Source organism: Pithys albifrons, chromosome 5, assembly GCF_047495875.1.
Source record: "Pithys albifrons albifrons isolate INPA30051 chromosome 5, PitAlb_v1, whole genome shotgun sequence".
Classification (NCBI taxonomy): Eukaryota; Metazoa; Chordata; class Aves; order Passeriformes; family Thamnophilidae; genus Pithys; species Pithys albifrons.
Genome location: NC_092462.1, coordinates 48,084,822 through 48,103,381, shown reverse-complemented (window position 1 = coordinate 48,103,381; position 18,560 = coordinate 48,084,822). Strand labels below are relative to the sequence as shown.

The window sequence follows — 18,560 nt, the reverse complement described above, 5'->3', positions numbered from 1 at the left end:
CTGTACCTTTGGCTTGCAATGTGCATATACCTGTGCACTCCAAAAACACACCATCAAAGTATCAAAGCAAGTCACCCTTTTCTTCTAAGGATTGACATATTAATATAATTTAGTGTTCTTCCTGAACTCCAAGTCGCTGGGACAGCTGAGAGTGCAGTTCCCATGCAAAAGCTGCTGCTGAAGACATGCTTACAAGATACAGGATGTTTAACCATCTGGCCTAATTCTTATTCATCTCATATACATTTCCATAGAAGTAGAAGCAGAAAAAGCAGCCAATAACTAATGCCTGGATGCTGCTTAAGTTTGTTCCTAGAGATTTCACCTGGGACTGCTGGTGGAGCAACACTCACAAAATAAAGTGGGCAGCGTCTAAAGCTCTTGTGGTATTGAACACACCATTCAGAGGAGCTAAATGCTGAATTAACATAACACTGATCAGTCCCCTATCACCTATCCTGGTCTAAGTGGAATGTGAGACAGTGGAAACCTCACCAACTGAGATTTAAGCCCACAGCTCAATGGAAACAAACTGGACATAAACCCCAACCTATGCTTACGGAAACAACTTTTGCACCACTGGGTCAGAAGTACTGACAGTCTATTGTGCTGCACTGTATTTCGGATCTACCGTGTTTGAGGAGAAATCAGAGAGGCTTGTCAGTGAAAAGGAAACAAGAATAAATCTGTGAATTTCAAAAGCTGTTGAAATTAATGAAATCATTACAGCACATAGAGGAACTGAACATCTTGCTGCATGCAACATCACAAATATCATCATCATTGACTTAAACAATAGTATTCTTTGTTAGGATATTTTCATCATGTATCTTCACAGTACTGTACCTTCAGTATCATGTCTCCAGGCAGCAATCTTCCATCCCTGGCAATTACCCCATCTCGATAAATATGCTGTATAATAATGTGAACCAAGGGGGTCTCACTGCCTCCCACAATCCTAATGGCCAGGCTTTCATGGGGATCCGTACGGCTGATTTTAATGCAGGTAATTTCCCCATCTGGAATCAGGTGATACAACCTGGGAAAACCTGGAAATGCACATCATAAGGTATTTATTTGACATCACAGCTTTGCTTTGCTGAAATATGCATGACACAACCGCAAGAACCTGCCAGTTAGCGAACTAGGATTTATGCATGGAAGTGATTTATGGTAAGAAAGAAGGCAAGGATAGGTACGCTTGCTGAGTGGACTTGAAGGGATCTATTTACAACTAATATATTCAAACTTCTTTTTTTCTTATACAAAACACAACCCTAAATTTTTTATGCAATCCAGACAAATGAAATGTACTTAAAAACAGATACATATTTTAAGGGAGCAAAATACATTTTTAGTCACCAGAGACACCTCAGAACCAGGCCATGGTTCCTTGCTGGCCCTATAGCAAATGGGCATGGGCACCTCAACAAACATCCATCCCTTGTGTGCTGGGTTGCACACCCTGTCTTACTGGTAGCATCCCAGGCTGCCCTGTTCTCTACTTTTGGTGACATAGTGGAGGACTAGATGCTTGGCCTGTGACATCCAACAAAGCATTTTATCTTCAGCTAACAAAGAAAGACAAGCTTTCTTTGACAACTCAAAGACACAGTAGTTTCCCTACCAGATCCCTCTCCTTTCATCACTGCTTGGACTCTAGAAAGTAGGAGTGATTGGCTCTTACTCTGACATGTCTGTATTAAAACCACAGTATGTTCAAAGTGTCTGGAGGGAAAGATCTCTGCTTGCCCTGGCAGTCTGGCTGTGGGGAGGAGGGACTAATGGTGGGCAGAGGTCCTTTTTGTATTTATAATGCACTTGGATAAGAGTATCCTCTTTCAAATGCTACTTCTCAACTGGCCTGTTTGATTTCACAGCATGTCACTAATACTCTCCTTCCTTCTAGGTCAATTCAAAATTTTAATCCACATTCAGCAGTGAACAAAGTTGAAGTAAAAGTACCAGTGAGTTTTCTAGTATAGATTTATCAGCCTTTAATTTTTTTGAATATCACATAGGTGAGAGAAAGATTTTTAGTTTTTTGCCTGTGGATCCAATCCAGTGCTTATATGACAAACCTGTAAAACAAAAAATTAACTGCTAATATTTTTCAATAACTTATTTTAGAAACAAAAGTACAGTGACCGTTACTGAAAATGAAAATTAACAGACCAGTATCTGAGATAGAATAAATATTTTCTACTACAGAATTAGCAGGCAACAAACCAGCAAGGCAACAGCAAAATCTTTTGTGAGAGAGCAAGAGGAAAGAAAGAACAGGAAAAAAATATTAAGAAACACTATGTTGCTCCCTTACCACTTCTTTGATCATATGCTCTTCGGGGTGGGAAGCTGTCCTCCTCCACGTCTGTAAAAAGCACCTACCGATAGCACAGACTTCGACTTTGTGGTTTTATAAAGAGTTGACAGGCAATAAAAGTCTATTTAGATAACTACACAGCCTTTACCAACCTAATACCCAAGTATTCATTTAGTTTATACTCTTGTAATAGCAGTTTGTGTGCTAATACATGTTTCCTTCATGTTGGCTTGCAACTTTAATGTCTCAGGAATGGAAGGTACTTAATTTTCCCCATACTCTTGTTTTCTAAACTCTATTTGCTCCATTTGTAATTTGTCCAATTCTCTGTAGCCTGAGGGGTGGATTCACTCGATCTAAATCCAGGCCTCTAAGTCAAATGAAGTTTGAAGATCCCCTTGCTCTGACTTACTTTACAGTGCAGAGGCGCCCAAAGGAAGTGATACCCATCTAACTGTTAAATCACCCCTGGAAGTGCAAAACATTCTCCACTGCAGCTCAAGAAAAAAGAGGCAACTACCTCTGGCATCTCAGTGAGGTGTATAAAGTCAGACGATATAATCACTCCTCAAAAATCACCAAGGGCCTGATCCCTGCATCAGCATAAGCATGCAAATTTTACAATCTCAGTGTGGTTACAAAGGTAGCTATGCATAAAAATTCAAATGAAAATCTGGATACCTAGATCTTCTCTGCACACAAATAGCATAAATTAATATATACGTGCATTTTGAAGACTACCAAAACAGTCCTACAGTAGAACTACTTCCATTTCCCATTGCACATCCTAACAAACTGTGCTTTTTGACTCAGACACTCATTCTAACATTGCTCATTCTGAATCCTTTTCTAAAGGAATTATCCAGTTACATTTCTTGTCCATGAAGATCTGTGGACTGAACAAGTTATTGACACTTTCATGTTATTTCACTCTGTAATTATCCCAGAGCAAAATCAGGGCAACATGGCAGTGAACGAGTCTCTACACTTCTGCAAGACTTACATATACCTTTACATAAGGTATAAACTTATATAAGTTTCTTTGCATCTTGAACAATGCCTTAACTGGTTTGTTAAGTCTTGCGGTGGCACTTAACTGACTTTCAATATGAGTTTATGCAGATTCTCATAGAGGAATTTTAGTGCCTATTTTCCCTCTGAAGTGTGCAGCCTACAACAAGACAAATCTCAGAACATTTTTCTTGCCAGTCTGCAAGTCTCTAATGCTCCAGTTTTATAGTTAGGCTGTACTGCCTCACTTCCTGTCTTCACTTGATTTGTACTATTTATCAAATAAAATGAATAGACTGAACCATTTTCTCCTCAGATGGTCCAAGCAACTATAGTAACTCCATGGTCCAATGTCTGCTCTCTTAATTGAAGACTTGCCTCTTCTTTTCATCCCAGACATATACATGGATATTGTATTGCTAACAACTCAGACTGTTGTAAGTGAAAGGCCCATGACTATTTTGATAAACAGTATATTTTACAAACTAAATGTATAAAACACACAGATACATAATCTTTTAAGAGAATTCATGATCACATTTTCACTAGCCTGCACACATTGTGTGCAGTTTGATCAAAACCTAGCATGCCTGTTTCAAGATGATGCCATGTCTAGAAAGCAATGTATTCAAATTGAAATTCTGAATGTATACACCATGCCCACAAAAGGTGGACCCTGCTTCACCATCTGGTGGATACACTAGCCCAGCAGCCCAGTTCAAGGGACTCTAACTCCAGATGGGTTGAGAACTGGTACCATTCAGATATATATACAGCCTGTTGTGAGGCTTGAATATCATTTTCCACAGACTCAACTTTCCAGCCCTTACACTTTTATTTAGAATTCTCCATTTTCTATGGCCAGGTTTTCCAGAGTTGGAAAACCCAGGATTATTTCATACCTTTCTTTACCATTTTATATTTCCAGTCCTTAAATATCGAAGAGCTGGTGAATCTAGAAAGAAGGAAACTTTCTGTCTCGTTTTTGGTGATTCTTGCAGGTTTTCCCTCAGAGTGTTGTGTTTTTGTCACCGGGGCTTGTATGGAGCACTCTGAATCTGTCAATATAATAAAATGTCATCTGCATTCAGAAAGATTGTGTGGGCTTTTTCCTCAGGCAATATTTTCCTTATACTACCATGCAATTTTGTTTATATTTTCACACATCCCATTACAGTGGCAAATTACACAGGAGAGACCAGCTTTGCAAAGGCAACTCCACTTGCCTGGCTATGTAGGACACCAAACATTCCTTAGTGTAGTGGCCATGAGACACTATTACAAAATTTTAAGTATGCTTAATATTTTATCCCCGCAGTTTATAATACTCAATGGTAGTGTTCCTTCACTGCTCAGGTTTCAGTTGACTTCTGTGCATACCCTGCTCCTTCTGACAGTGTGGCCATGGGGGGAACTTCTGCCTTCATTCCTGGTATTCAGTTTGACAAAGCTCTGTGTAATGTTTGCTGTGACTCTTGAGTCCAGATTAATCAAAGGTCACTGTAAACAAAATTTGCGTCTGTGATTTCAAGTCCTCATTTAGATCAGAAGAAGACTGATGTGAGGTGCCAGCCCACTCTCTCAAATAACACCAATCTGCAAGGACACACATACTTTCCAGCATCTGGACACCAAAATTTAAATGAAACTTGTGTAATCTATTGTAGGAAAATTCTTGTATCTCTGAATGTCACATGCCCTTGAATTGGTGTGGGACTTTATTCTGCAACTTTTCCTTCCCAAGTGATTCTCATTTAGCATTTCATTCTCCCAGCAGTTAGCCATCATTTTGATTTAATGTCTTCCATTAATTCTCCAGGGATGCTGCTCTGATGGAAGGGGCAGGTAGAAGGTGATGCCAGTTCTTTTCTTGCTTCCAGGCATTTCTCTCACCAAAGGAGTCCCAAAAGAACTAAAATGAAATTGTTGTACAACTGAATGTGTTTTGAAAGAGTTGTGGTTCTCTCATTTACGGCAGGCAAATTTATTGGTCTGTAGTAGAGGAAAGGCTACAGAGACAATCCTTTTCTTCTGGAAACTGCCTGGCTCATTTTTCCAGCACAGAGTACTTTGAACCAGTTCTGTACAGCTGTTTTGGGAAATCAGAACCGCAACTGAATCAAATCTGGGAAAAACTGGAACAGTGTGGCATTTCTGTGGGGTGCAGCCTGCCTGAGACAGAAGTTGGGCTGCACAGTCTTCTCCTGGGACTGGACAAACTACTGTCTTTTCTGCACATACAGGGCCTTAAAGCCATGAAATGGATGATACCATCTGTATTTCACTTACCTTCCTTTTCTTCATGTACTTTTCAAAATATTGAAGCATTTCTACTATCTATCTATCTATCTATCTATCTATCTATCTATCTATCTATCTATCTATCTATCTATCTATCATATGCATGTGTGTATATATCTCTCAAAAGTGCAACAGGGTTCACACTGAACAGTACAACAGGGAAGTCTGCTCTGTCCTGCCAGTGCCTGCTGGGACTGCCTTGGTCTTGACTGCTGCAAACCTATAACAGATGGTAGAACTGCACCCACCATGAGACTGAGTTTGACTTTGAAAAATATTTGCCATCCTCAAGCAATGATAAATTCACTTTCTTTTAGAATGGCTTGACTGCAAAATGGAACACATGAATGTTTTTGAAAGCCAGAAACACATCTTTCTTTTAATGAGAAATTTTATAGAGGTTTTTTCAATTGCACCTGCAAATTCTTTCCTCCTAAAATATTAGCTGGTTTACAACTTGTGTTTGTGGATCAGTTTAAGTAAACAGTATATCTATTTATAGTCTTTCTTGGAAGTGAATTTAAAGTGTAATGCCAAACTAAGAGCTCAACGATATGAATAAGCATTGCAAAGCTGGAGCAGTCTTTGCTTGGAGATATTTATCATTTAAGTAGATTGTCAAGGTCATTTACACTACTAGATCTAGTCAAAGGATATTACATCTTAAATGCATCAGTGCCGTAAGCATGTCCCTGTCACCTTCCCTCACGTCTCAGAATTAAACCATCTTTTTTAAACTTTCTGAACTTCTACTTCAAACCTGGAAAGCTATTTGTGGCTGTAAGTGCCACTGATAAAATTGTTCTCAGGTAGATTCACAAGTTTGGGTGCTGCACTACAGAAAAACATTTCCCTGTATGGGTTATTTACAAACAACCAAATTATTAAAAATGAGAAAATCTTAACACCTCCTTCCCCCAAATATTTTCTCACCAATGTTTGCATTTCTCATTCACTTCTAACATTTTCTTTGGTTTGGACATTTAACAACTCTTTGCTGAAAATGTCACAAAAACATTTAAACAGAAGAATGAAGAAAGCTTAAATCATTTAAATCCAAAATGGGCACATGTAGCATTGTTTAAACAAATCAAACCACAGGGTACAAACATCAATTGTGATGTAAGCGTCACAGTGCAGATCTGCCACCAGCTCCAAGCATAAGATAGCATCAGACTGTAACTATTTCCCTGCTGTAGTTATAGCAGAAACACATTTGACATTATACATCATATTTTTCAGTGTCCATAGGTATCAAAGAAGTTTTCCAAAACCAGTGCTGCATTCAGCTTCAAGTTAGCAGAATCTGAATACTTTTTTCTCCCACATCAGAAATTATAATTTTATCTTGCACCCTCACAATCATATTGGAACTTAGCATTGGCCCAACAAACATGGCAGCCTCAGATTAAAGGCACCTACACACACTGCAGTGGGATGCTGAAGGCCTATACATAGATACTTGTTATGGTTTTCGTTCTCAGACCTCCCTTGACTGAAGTACAGGCAAAACACAGATTAAACAGAGACACCTGAATGAAGATGAGGGAATTCTGAAAACTGGAGTCAGATGAACATTGAGCTTTGCCAGATGATCTGACAGTTCTTTTATCAACAAGAAGATATCAGCAAATAGGGGTTATATCACTGTGCCCACTTTGAGGCTGGCATAGCCTCTCATCTTTACTCTGTGCATGCACTGATTATACCTGGTGAGGAAGGGAGCCCCCGGCCGGGGGGGGTGGTGGTGGTGGGGTGGTGCCATACAATCTCCTTGAACAATGACACATTGCCAAATTGTGCTCTCAGATGGTCCCAGACATGAACCTGTGAAACCTCAGGCAAGGCAGCAGCAACTGGGTGTGGGGACTTCTGAGGTCAGGAACCACCTCCATTCATCAGAAGCATCTCCATTCCCAGGAGAATGGAGTGGCGATGGGAAGACTGACATGTAGGACTGTCTTTTTTGCAATCAGTTAGGGTGAGAGCTTCAGCAAGCACAGGGCAGAGAGTACTGCAGCTATCTCTAAAGACTGACCAACAGCTCTCATCAGAAGCCCAAGTGCAGACTGCTCAGAGCAGCTGAGAATTTAAAAAAAGTAAATAAAAGAAGAAAATATACAGAGCTGGAATAAAAAAACAGCCTCCAGCTGTCAGGATAACTACTACAGAAAGAAGTACATTCATTTCCTCCTCCAATAAGAAGAAACAGACGGAGCCTTTGAGATGTCATTACACAAAGCACCTGTTGCAAAGGACTGAATAGAGATTCTTGTTTAAGTTTCATTGCCGCAAGTTGCTTGGATTTTTTTTAAGATCAAAGTCCAGAACTGTGTAATCAAAATGCATTCTTTGCATGCAAATGCAATTAATAAAGTAATTTAGGTACCTGGCTTCTGTGATCTCATACTTAAGAGTAACTGCTCATTAAGTAATTACGTGCCTACCTGGTTTTTCCAGTGCAGCTGAATACATTTGGAAATTCACAGGCATGCTTGGTGCAGAGAAGTGAAACCACAAGCAGAGTCAAGGAGAGAAATAGAATCTTGACACTGTCTGTTGGACCCTGGAGCGATTGCCACTTCAGGGCCCCATTACATGTTCCTTAAAATAGGGACAAAGGCACTTTTCATTCTGCTGGAAATGTAAAGGACAGTGTCCTCTACACACCTCCTTCTGTTAATGTCTGGCCTGCACTAGACTACTGGATAGGTGCTGTTGACATCGAAATCATCCACACACTCTGGACATGAAACCAGTTTCAGTGCAACACTTACTAATGTCAACTTTATGCTTAGGTAGGAAGCAGTCATTAAAATGTCTGTGTTGTATCCTGAAGAGTTGTCTTTTCAAAAGTATGGACTTGAGATGTGCAGAATTTGACTCCTTCTGAAGGAAATCAAACTTTTGCTTACAGTGGATTGAAGAGTTGCTAGGGAATGAGAAATATATCTGTTTGCTCATATGGAGATATAAACAACTTATTTGCAAAATTTTACTGGACAAAACCAAAATATTTGGGTCAGTAAAGTCATTAATGATGCTTCCAAGTCTAGGAGGATATTCACATTCCTTTTATGAGAAAGGTTCACAATTTTGAATTACCAGGTTTTATTTTGACTACATCATCAAGTGTGTGAAGTAGGAGAATAAGTACTAAGAACACAGTAACATAGTGAAACTCTCCTGAAGGACTAAGCAAATAAAGTAGAATATTGAACATGGTTCTCAGATTCACCACTTTAAGAACAGTGATGTCTAGAAGCACCATTTGGCACTTCTTTCAATAAGAAGTTGAATACAGAACAAACAGAAGTTGGATATTTTGTCTTCTTAAAGCCTATATCCTGGACATTTTATCTGAGAAGAGATGTGAGGTGCTGAAGCATCAAGCAAAGGAAAAAACCTCACTGAAGACCTTGATTAAGGCAATGATTCCCACTCTATCACCACTTCCTTTTGATGCATCAATGCCATTGTTGGTTTTATAATTATGGTCCAAAGTGATTAGTAACATTTGCTTGTTGCTTTGAGAATACCAAATGTTAAGTGTTACCTTCTGCCAGACTCCTCATCCCTGACATGCATCAGGCAAACTTGCCTCTCCCCACTGAGGTAATACTAGTCTGTCACTAGGATCCCACAGAAATACTGGAGTAATTAAAGTACTTTGCACTTTCATACCATCCTCCCACTGGGAATTCCCAGTGCTTCATAAACTTTAGCCAAAACTTTTTAACGTCCTATCAAGTATGATCACTGTGATCCATTTCCTTTAGGGGGACAGGCACATGCTGATGAAGACTCTGCAACAAAATTACAGAGCAAGTCAATGACAGCTCCAGTAATAGATACCAGACACTCAGATCCCACAACCCATGTGCTAGATACTGGGCTGGCTATAGCAGACTGTTACCAGAACAGCCCTACGTGAGGTACCACACATCCCCAGCAATATTCTTGCCTGCTCTTCACTTTACATCTTTTTAATGGGAAAAAAAGGGAAAGATTGAGTTTTCTGGGGTTTTTTTAATCACACAGCCCACCACATGAAAGGCATGTCAGTCATGGACACCCAGTTCCCATGCGAATAAGGTCTCCTGCCCCATTTTAAGTGATAACACAAGGAGAACAAAGCATTACCTTCCTCTCCAGCAGCAGAGTTTCCAACTGTTTCCCTTTCCTGGTCAGTCTGATTGGAAACGGCACTTCCACTTTTTGTCCTTCGAAGAACACTGAATGCCTTGTTTATTTTTTTAAAAGATCTGCTTCTTATAGTGGAGCGTTCAAAGTGTCGAGCTGCAACAGCAGGGAAAAAAATCAATATAGTTCAGCAGTTCTGGGCTAGAACCACTGCATTTCTGCAGCCCTTGGTATATGATGTGGTATAACACCAACAGCAAGGCTTCTGCACTTTGCCTCTGCACCTGAGTCCTGCTGACACTACAAGGCTGAACCCACCTGAAACTGGGTACCATTAGCCCACTTCAGTCACACAAACTGCAATTGCCACCTTACTTCCTTGTCTGATTTGCCAGCCACAGTCTCCTGTGAGTGTGCTAGCCTTGAAAACAATAATCCTCTGTCAAGACAGAATCAGCAGCAATTCTGTGAAAAATGCAAATAAAAGGAAGAAGCACTGCCCTTTCCAAGCTATACAAGTTTGACAAAAAAAAGCTGGAAGTCGTTAAAAACTCTACTTGTGGAAACCCCCACCACTACTACTGCCTAAAAACCTTGCAAGGCTTCCAGAGGCACCAACGACTGCCAACATTTCATTTCAAAAATTCAAGGATTATCAGGTGGGAGAGATCAAATAAGTCACATATTCTGACCTGTGTAAGGCAATACAAAAGAAAAGACATAATACTTTCAAAACATGTCACTCTTTTCCATCCCGCTAAAGATATCTTCATGGCTGTTGCTATTCTGTCTCTTCCAGCTCTGCATGCCAGCCAAACATTGTAATCTAATAATACAACATTCCCTCAAACCAGACCGCGGCCTCTAAACTCAATAAAACTGACAGGATTTATTGAGATTCTGGCATTCTCTTCTCACTCACCCCCCCCCTTTCCTTGTCTCTCAAGCTCCATGCACACAAGAGGAAAGCACTGCTCATTTTCTAGTTTTTCTTCAGCCCTTCATCCATTCTCTCAACACACAACTGGTGTAACAAGGTGGGCTACCCATTTTGGCTTTAGAATCCTCAAATACATAGTTTGAACTCACAGTTAACACTTTAGAGTCTGTCTTTGGCCAGGACACATTTCTCATATATGACACTCACCAGAACCAGGTGCAGTGTCACCAGGTAAAAGATCAAGGCAATGTTTCCTGATCCAACTCATCCCTGACTGTGGTTATTTCAGCAGGACCAGCTCCTCCGAGGTGCACCTTCCCAAGAAGCTGGCAAATGACTCCCAAGCTCCTAAGATTTATTTTTCCAGCAAATACTTGGCAACTGTCAAACATAGCTCCCAACAGGTTTTTGGGTAGGGGCCCATGTTAATGGGGGTTTCTTAGGCCATCATGCTTTGGTGAAGCCATTACACAGCTACACTATCTCCCCAGCATGTCATACATAACATTTAATCTTCCAACTGAGCTGACTTGCCTAAGTAATCTTTCTTAAGACTTCCAGTTTGCAGGTATGCAGCTAGTCTATCTTCAGTTTGATGCTGCCCCTGGCCAAGACACTTTTTTTTCACCTCAAATCTATTCGGTCACTGAGTATGCAATTGGATAAGCCATGTAAAATGAAAGCTTTCAATCTCCTGGTTGCTTTTTTGTGTTGTTTTTTTTTTTTTTTTGGTTGTTGTTGTTGTTGGGGGTTTTTTGTTTGTGGGTTTGTTTTGTTTTAAATCCTCCACCAACCTATATTTCACAGAAAAATAAATGTTGAAAGAGGACACAAGGCTCTGAAGCCAGCTTTTTAGTTCTTACTTCTGTTTCGGTTGCTGCGATGCAGGTCCCCAGGGCTGCTGCCGAGCTGGCTGTCCTCTGAGGTGGGGCTGAAGGCTGGATTCACCAGCCCTGGCTCATCTGTCATTAAGGCAATGGCCGCAGCTGCTGAAAGCTCAGGGCCCAGGGCAGCTACTGCTAAGCTGGAGCCATGGTCAGGAGAGCAGTCTTGGGAACGCCTCTTCCGCTCCTTGGTAAGGCCATAGTGAGATGCTCCTTTACATCTAAGGAGATGGGACAGAAAGAGACACATGATAGCAAGTTGCATTTAAATGCTGTGTACTTATGGAAATTATCTGGTGCCAAGGAATCACTTGGAGTACAAACTGATGATTGTGGTGACCAGTGGATGATTAACAAGAGGGGAAAATGCCAATCCTGTCATGTTACACAGAATCAAAAAGAAGGAAATGTGTCCTTCAAAGAAGCTGAGTTACCACCTTACATGGAAAGATTACTTAAGTCAAGAAGAAATAGAGAGCCACAGCCTTGCCTGTAGTCTCAGGTGTATAAAGAGTTACTGCATATGCAATAGGACAGGATTAGCAGAGGGCTAATTAAGTCAGAGATTGGTGAAATAAAGGTGCCTTATCTAGTCCTGCACCCTGAAAAACCCTCCCAGACACCAAGATGGTCACACATGAAGCACGGCACTGTGATCTGTAGAGACCAATGCAATCAGTGTAGGGAGGGCTGCAGGTGGAGCTGAACACCTGCAGGAATCCAGTCCCCACAAGGTGCCCATACAGACCATTTACTACTTGAACTGCTCCCAAGGAACTGTTTTCAAATTCAGCCACTGAGATGAAGATGCCAGCTGTGCTGTTCCAGCTCACTTGAGACACTAAAATAGACAGCTCATTGCCTGAACAGAGGAAGAGGTGCAAGAGGTGGTAGGTTGGTCCCACTTCTCCTGCAGCCCTACCAGTGCCACGGAGGGAGTGCAGGACTCCCACCAAGGTACTGACAGCAGGTCCTCAGAGCTCACACCAAGGTCCTTAGGTCAGCCTGAGACTTCACCAGCTTGTGGAGCCAAGACAGGTTCTAAAATACTTCTAGAGGAAAATCCACATCCTAAATCCTGACTCAACCTTCACAGTGACAAAATCCTCTGTTTCTGGTTGAGACATGCATGGTCCCGGAAGAGCTAAAGATACAGCATTATAAGACTCAAATTACAAGCCTGCTTTGAAACAAACTTACCTGTGGTCCTGAATATCAGCTTCTAGATTCATCCTAGACCGTGAAGGCAGGACCATGCATGACATTTTTTTTTAAGACTCATTAAAAAAAGTCACTTGAATGGAATTAAATGTTGCTGTACTCTTCATGAGTCAGTATTCAATTAAAGCTACAAAACAACTGAAAAGACAGAATGGTCAAGGACACAGCACCTGTGACTTTTCACCAGCACCACTTCTGGCCAGTGCCCACCCACTAGAACCAGATTCACTGCATTAAAAAAAAAATGAATCTGCCTTTTAATCATAATGTAATGAGCTTGGCCTACTTTCAGTTACTATTATCTCTTTCTTCATAGCAAAGGCTAACTGATGACTTTCATAAAAGTGCCCTGTAGGACAAACTCACAGAAATAGCTGCAGAAACCCTTAGGGATAGAAAGCTCTTTGTAATAGATGACAAGCACAAAAGGCAATGCATAATACATACAGTACACAACGCTAGTGGGTTAAGTGTCACGAAAAGAGATAGTACACTGAACAGAAGTCTTGGAAGAAAAATGATTTATGGAAGCAGTTCCTGGGACAGAAAGATGATATGAGAAGAAGTCATAGAGCTCTCTGTATTGGCTTCAGAGCAGCAGTATAATTTCTCTTACAGTATTGCCTTTTGACAAGACAACTGAATTAAAATCTTTTTTGGCACTAAATTATGATTTAACATCACCTACCTCATACTGCTTCTGATAATTTTCATCTTAAAGAGGGAAAAGAAACCTAACCCAGACTGTGTCATATTTATGCAACTCTGTAAGGGCTTTATATATGCTTTAAGGCTTGGATGGGAATAGCTGTAATAGAAGTTATTTCTGAAACCTTTCACTAGCAAAATGAGTAATCTCAGAAGAAAATACTCTTATGAAAGAGGAGGTTGGTCAACTATCTCAAAAGACCAATAAAAACTATCTGAGGCATCTATTGCAAGGCATGACTGCAAAAATAACCATGTAAAACAGAAAGGAAGAGCTCTCCTGCCTCCCCTGCACCTGGTATTTTTCTATTTCTTTCAGAAAATGGGGTATGACTTCCTCACTCCCCAGAATCCTACACCATGATTTCACAGGAGCAGAAGCACAAAGGCCTATCAAGTCACATTGAACCCGACTATGAATTCTCAACAAAATAGTTAAAAAATAGTCTAAAACCACAACACAACAAGCTGAACACAAAGAAGTGGCTTTTGGGAGAACTGTTTGTTGTTCTCAGAAGGCAGTCCTTGCTTTACAGAGAATATAAGAAATATTATTACTCCTCCACATATTACTTCATTTCCCTGTTTTCACCATGCCAGTTAAGTTTCAGTAACTGATCCTAGATCACCAGCCTTGTGGATGGATTCTCAAATGCAGATGATTTTTCATATGAAGATCAGAAGAGGCTCTGCCAAAACATTTCCAGCTATTTGGATTCAACCACTGCCTGCTGCCCACCTGCACTTTGCTGCTAAAGCCTTCACTTTCTGTGGAAATCCCCACTCACTGCTACTGGCTGCACTGCAGACACACAGTCAACAGCATCAATCCAACAGCAATGAAGAGAAGACAGTTACTTTGAATGTAGAGAGGATTGACACAGTTTAAGATGTGGTTTATTGGAGAAGACAAGTTGTCATGATACAAAGCACGAAGCATATCTTTCTAACTCTGCCAGAAACAGTTAAAAGAGAACCAAAGCTCTTCAAGTGTGAGCACTGAAGCTATTTCTTAAATAATTGTGGCAGGCATAAATGAACACAAATCAAGTCCTCTTTCTTCAGATTAACACAGTGTCCTTGAAGAAAAAAAAAGTCCCAAGACCTCAAACTTGTAATAAAATCTGCAGCGGCATCTCTTCACTTTCATTGTTTTGCTTGTGCTGACACTGCTGTGATAACAGAAAACAGAAGAAATGACTGTCTAAGTGGAATCATATTTATAGTGTCTCAGCTACATTTTTCCATATGGTTGGATTTGGCTCCCAGAAAAGAGGGATTCATAAAACAGCTACATGCCAGTACTAATTAGCTCTCTCCTTGTGATTATTAAACACAATGTCTGATTTACAGCTGGCAGAGTGGAATACCTTATTAATGTAGGCCAGTCAGAAAGTGAGCCCACCACAGTCTACAGGCCAAGGTGAACTACAGATTTATGTTCCTTCTCAGTCCCCCTGGACAGCAAGTACATCTGTGCAGCCGTATGATACCGAAACAAGCTGAAGGCCAAACCCGAGAGAGATAAACAGACATTAATAATGTGTGTTGAACAGTTTGTGCCATTAATGTAGTGTCACTAGGTGCTTACAGGAAATTGAGAAAATAGCTTTTTCTGTTTTCACAGCCTCTTTCATGAAGCAGAAATATGCTGTCTGAAATTCTGGCCATTTGAGGCAACCATTGGGCAGTGGAGAGCAGTGGTGGCTGCTGAAACTTTACTCAGGACTGCAATTCTGGCTGGTATCAACACTGGCAGCCACAGGGAAATCTTTGCCCTGCACCCTGCTCCACATGCAAGGGAGGCTCTACACTCCAGGTTCAGGAGCAGCACATACAAAGTGCTGGATCAAGAAGATCAAAAACCCTGTGGCTGCCTTGCTGCGGTCCTACCATTTGTAAAAACAACTTTCAGTTAAACTCCAGGCCAACATTAACATATCCACATAATTTGAAATTCAAATCAAAACCATAGTTTGAAAACAATTTTCCTCGCAGCACTCCTGACTTACACAGCAAAGGAGGGATTGAAAGTGAGGTTGACCTCAAGGATTTCAATTACCTAGACTGACACAGGGACAAAGTGTAAAGCCAAAACATAAGCAAGGACAACTGCATGGACTTTTTCACTTCTCTTCCAGTGATCTAAATAATTCCCCAGACAAAAAACATGTACATATTTGCCTGTGGCAGGGGGTTTGGAACTAGATGATCTTTAATGTCCCTTCCAACCCAAACCATTCTATAACTCTGTGAGTCTATGACTTATAATGCATTTGTTCTTAAAAATGCCCTACTTTCTGTGTCACTTCACAGACTATCCTTCTTTGTCCCTGTCTTGGACTCCACTGCCTGGGCATGAGATAGGGGAAAAAAGTGAGTATGAGCCAGATCTGACACAAATAATCAGGGCAGGAACCCTCCCTGCCCAGTTCCAGTGGTGCTTTCCCAACCTCACTTGCAGCACACTCATATTTTGTTGTTTTGCTTTAGTGCAGCAGAAGTAGACACATTGTCTGAATGCAATTAAGAATAATGTATACAAAGCACTTAAGATTGCCCAGCAGAAGAAAATACTGCATAATGGCTGTCATTGCTGATCCAAAACAAAACCCTGATCAGGGTAGACAACTATGTTTCTGCTATGATCTCACTGCAAGCTCCCTCATCCCTCTGCAATTTGGGCTAGACACAAGCTGGGATACAAAGGGCCAACAGTGTGGCTCATAGTCCTTGTCACACAAACTCTTCCGACTGCTCTGTACCCCTGAACTGATCTGGTGGATAGGCTGATGGAGTAACTGAAGCCGATCACCAAGGAACATCCTGGAGAACCTGGTGCTGATAACCTCACTTGTGAGACCCTGATGAGAGGCACCTGCTGTGCCTGGGTAGAAAGGAGAGGGGGGGCTGAATTGGAGACACTGACTTACAAGAAGCTGTTGACAATTTCTGCCCCACGGGAACCATTCTCACTGTGTGTGCATCAGCAGTGATTGTAGTACAAACATAACCCAAACACTCTCCACATGGATTCCAGGCCAAATACCTAAACTCTAAAGAATTCTGAAACTCCATTATAAGGAATTGAAGTGACTTGGTTAGTTCTCAGATAGGGATGACAACATCACTTCTGATCTTACTTTTGCCATCTGTGCACCAGGAAATGTAGCCAACTACAAAAAAAAAAGGAGCAAGGCACCTAAACTTCAACCAAATTCTGTGTTACAGATCTAAGCTAACATGTAGCAAATGCACAGTCTCGGATCAGGACCAACCGTGCTGGCACTTAAGAGGCCACAAACATCAATATCTTCAGCAGTGAAGGTGAGCAGTACCCTGCTGGTCTTTGAACACAGTGACATTGCATCATCCTTGCTCAGAAAACTGTTTTCTGTGAATTCTGGTCCTGTGTGCAAAACTGATAAAGAAAGGAATGAACCATCTAAAAAGCAAAGCTTGAAGTCCTGAATTACAGTTTCCAGTGAACACTTGCTGAAAGAAGCTGAAAAAAACATATCTAAGCAGGCAACTAGAAACAGGCTGTTCTCTGCACCTGCACTTGAATTCCATAATGCCAGCAACATTTCCAAGTGCTTACCACTGCTGTTCTGTGCACTCTGTACCCTGGCATTGATGCACTTGGGTATCCTTTCCCTGATGATCTCTCAGTGTCAGAGACTTGCCATCTTGTTTGGGAGGAAAAAATGTTCATTTTTCACTAAAGTGGAAAATTGTTTCAGTTACTACTGCTCTTTCATTTCAATAATCCTATAAACAAAAGCCTTTTAGAGACAGCTTCCTGACACCTGGGGCATCAGCGCTGGCTGGGAGGGCAGCATGGGCCAGTAGCATGATCCCTGCTACCTCTGGAGGGTTGAGGATCAGCAATTCTTTCCCACGCTTCCACAAACACTGCTCTTTTCTGTGTCAGCACAGAGATAGCTATGATAGAAGCTAAGATGAGGGAAATGGCTTCTCTATCTAGCTGTCAGATTTTCTCATGTTATTTGCTCTTTATTGTTAGCCAGAGGCCTTTGCTATAGTATAAACATGTAGTAGATGTAGTGGTTCTATATTTATGTTTTATTACTCTGTAAACATTTATAAAGGTCCTCATAACATTTATTTCTTTAAGCTAAAGTTATTAAACTTTAATAATTTTCCATAATATAGGAAAAACCTCTCAAATACATATCTTTTTTCAGTTTAATTTCTGCCTATTCCTGATATGGTTTTGTAAGCTTTTTTCCCACACCTTTTGTATTAATGAAGACATCATAATTCAATAAACTCTGGAACTCTGGAACTACCTTACTAGCAAAGCCTAAAGTTGTGCTTTGTCCTGTCTGTAAAGATCTGACCCCAGGGAAGGGCTGTCATTTTCACATTGCTTTTGCACTAAGATGCTGTCAAACAAAATATATTTGTGCATTATATAAGGAATGTCACAGGAGTATTTGTATACTTACATTTCCACATCAGCTGTTGAGTATAAATTTGGGTCCACCACTAGAAAAAGCAGTTATAGTTCCCACAGATTAAAAAAGTAAGGTTTTCTAAGCATATGAGTAAAATAAATACTGAGCGTTCTTTATGATTATTATTCAGTCCTCAGCTACAGTGACATATTCCCATTTCTGTGATTTTTTTTGCTGAGAAAGAGCAAACATGGCTAGTGATTTTGGGACAGGCCCTTGAAAGTATTTTGCATTGATGAAGAACAGAATTGTAGTTCGGAGTTCAGACACTGCAGTTCCCAAAACTGCCAACAGAGAGCTGGTGCCAGGCACAAATTGAACAAGCATTCAATGGAAACCAAATCTCTGTTTCAAATTTGGCTGTTTATACTGAGAGAAGGTACGAATCTCCATATATCCTACTAGTGTTCAGGATATCTGGAAGAACCTGGAACACATTTTTAATCTTAAATAAATTGCAGAGTTTTAACTTCATGTACAGGCAACCGAAGTGTCATGTAATGTGTGGTCAAAATGAAGCTGTTTTTTCCCCTTCTCTTTAAAACTCA

At 40.7% G+C, this 18,560-nt stretch overlaps 1 protein-coding gene across 6 annotated transcripts in view; it reads right to left on the bottom strand.

The window, feature by feature from the left end:
- The window catches only part of LNX1 (ligand of numb-protein X 1), a 71,572-nt gene that overhangs the window by 24,005 nt on the left and 29,007 nt on the right, over positions 1–18,560 (bottom strand). For 3 of the 6 annotated variants that reach the window (XM_071556479.1, XM_071556480.1, XM_071556481.1), the window contains exons 3-6: positions 11,582–11,823; positions 9,779–9,934; positions 4,237–4,392; positions 847–1,049 (exon numbers count right to left, since the gene is read on the bottom strand). In XM_071556479.1, the coding sequence (XP_071412580.1) occupies positions 847–1,049; positions 4,237–4,392; positions 9,779–9,934; positions 11,582–11,823 (757 nt within the window). Of the gene's footprint in view, positions 1–846; positions 1,050–4,236; positions 4,393–9,778; positions 9,935–11,581; positions 11,824–12,802; positions 12,892–18,560 lie in introns of those variants that run through there. The other 3 variants (XM_071556482.1, XM_071556486.1, XM_071556483.1) reach the window with 2 other exon arrangements.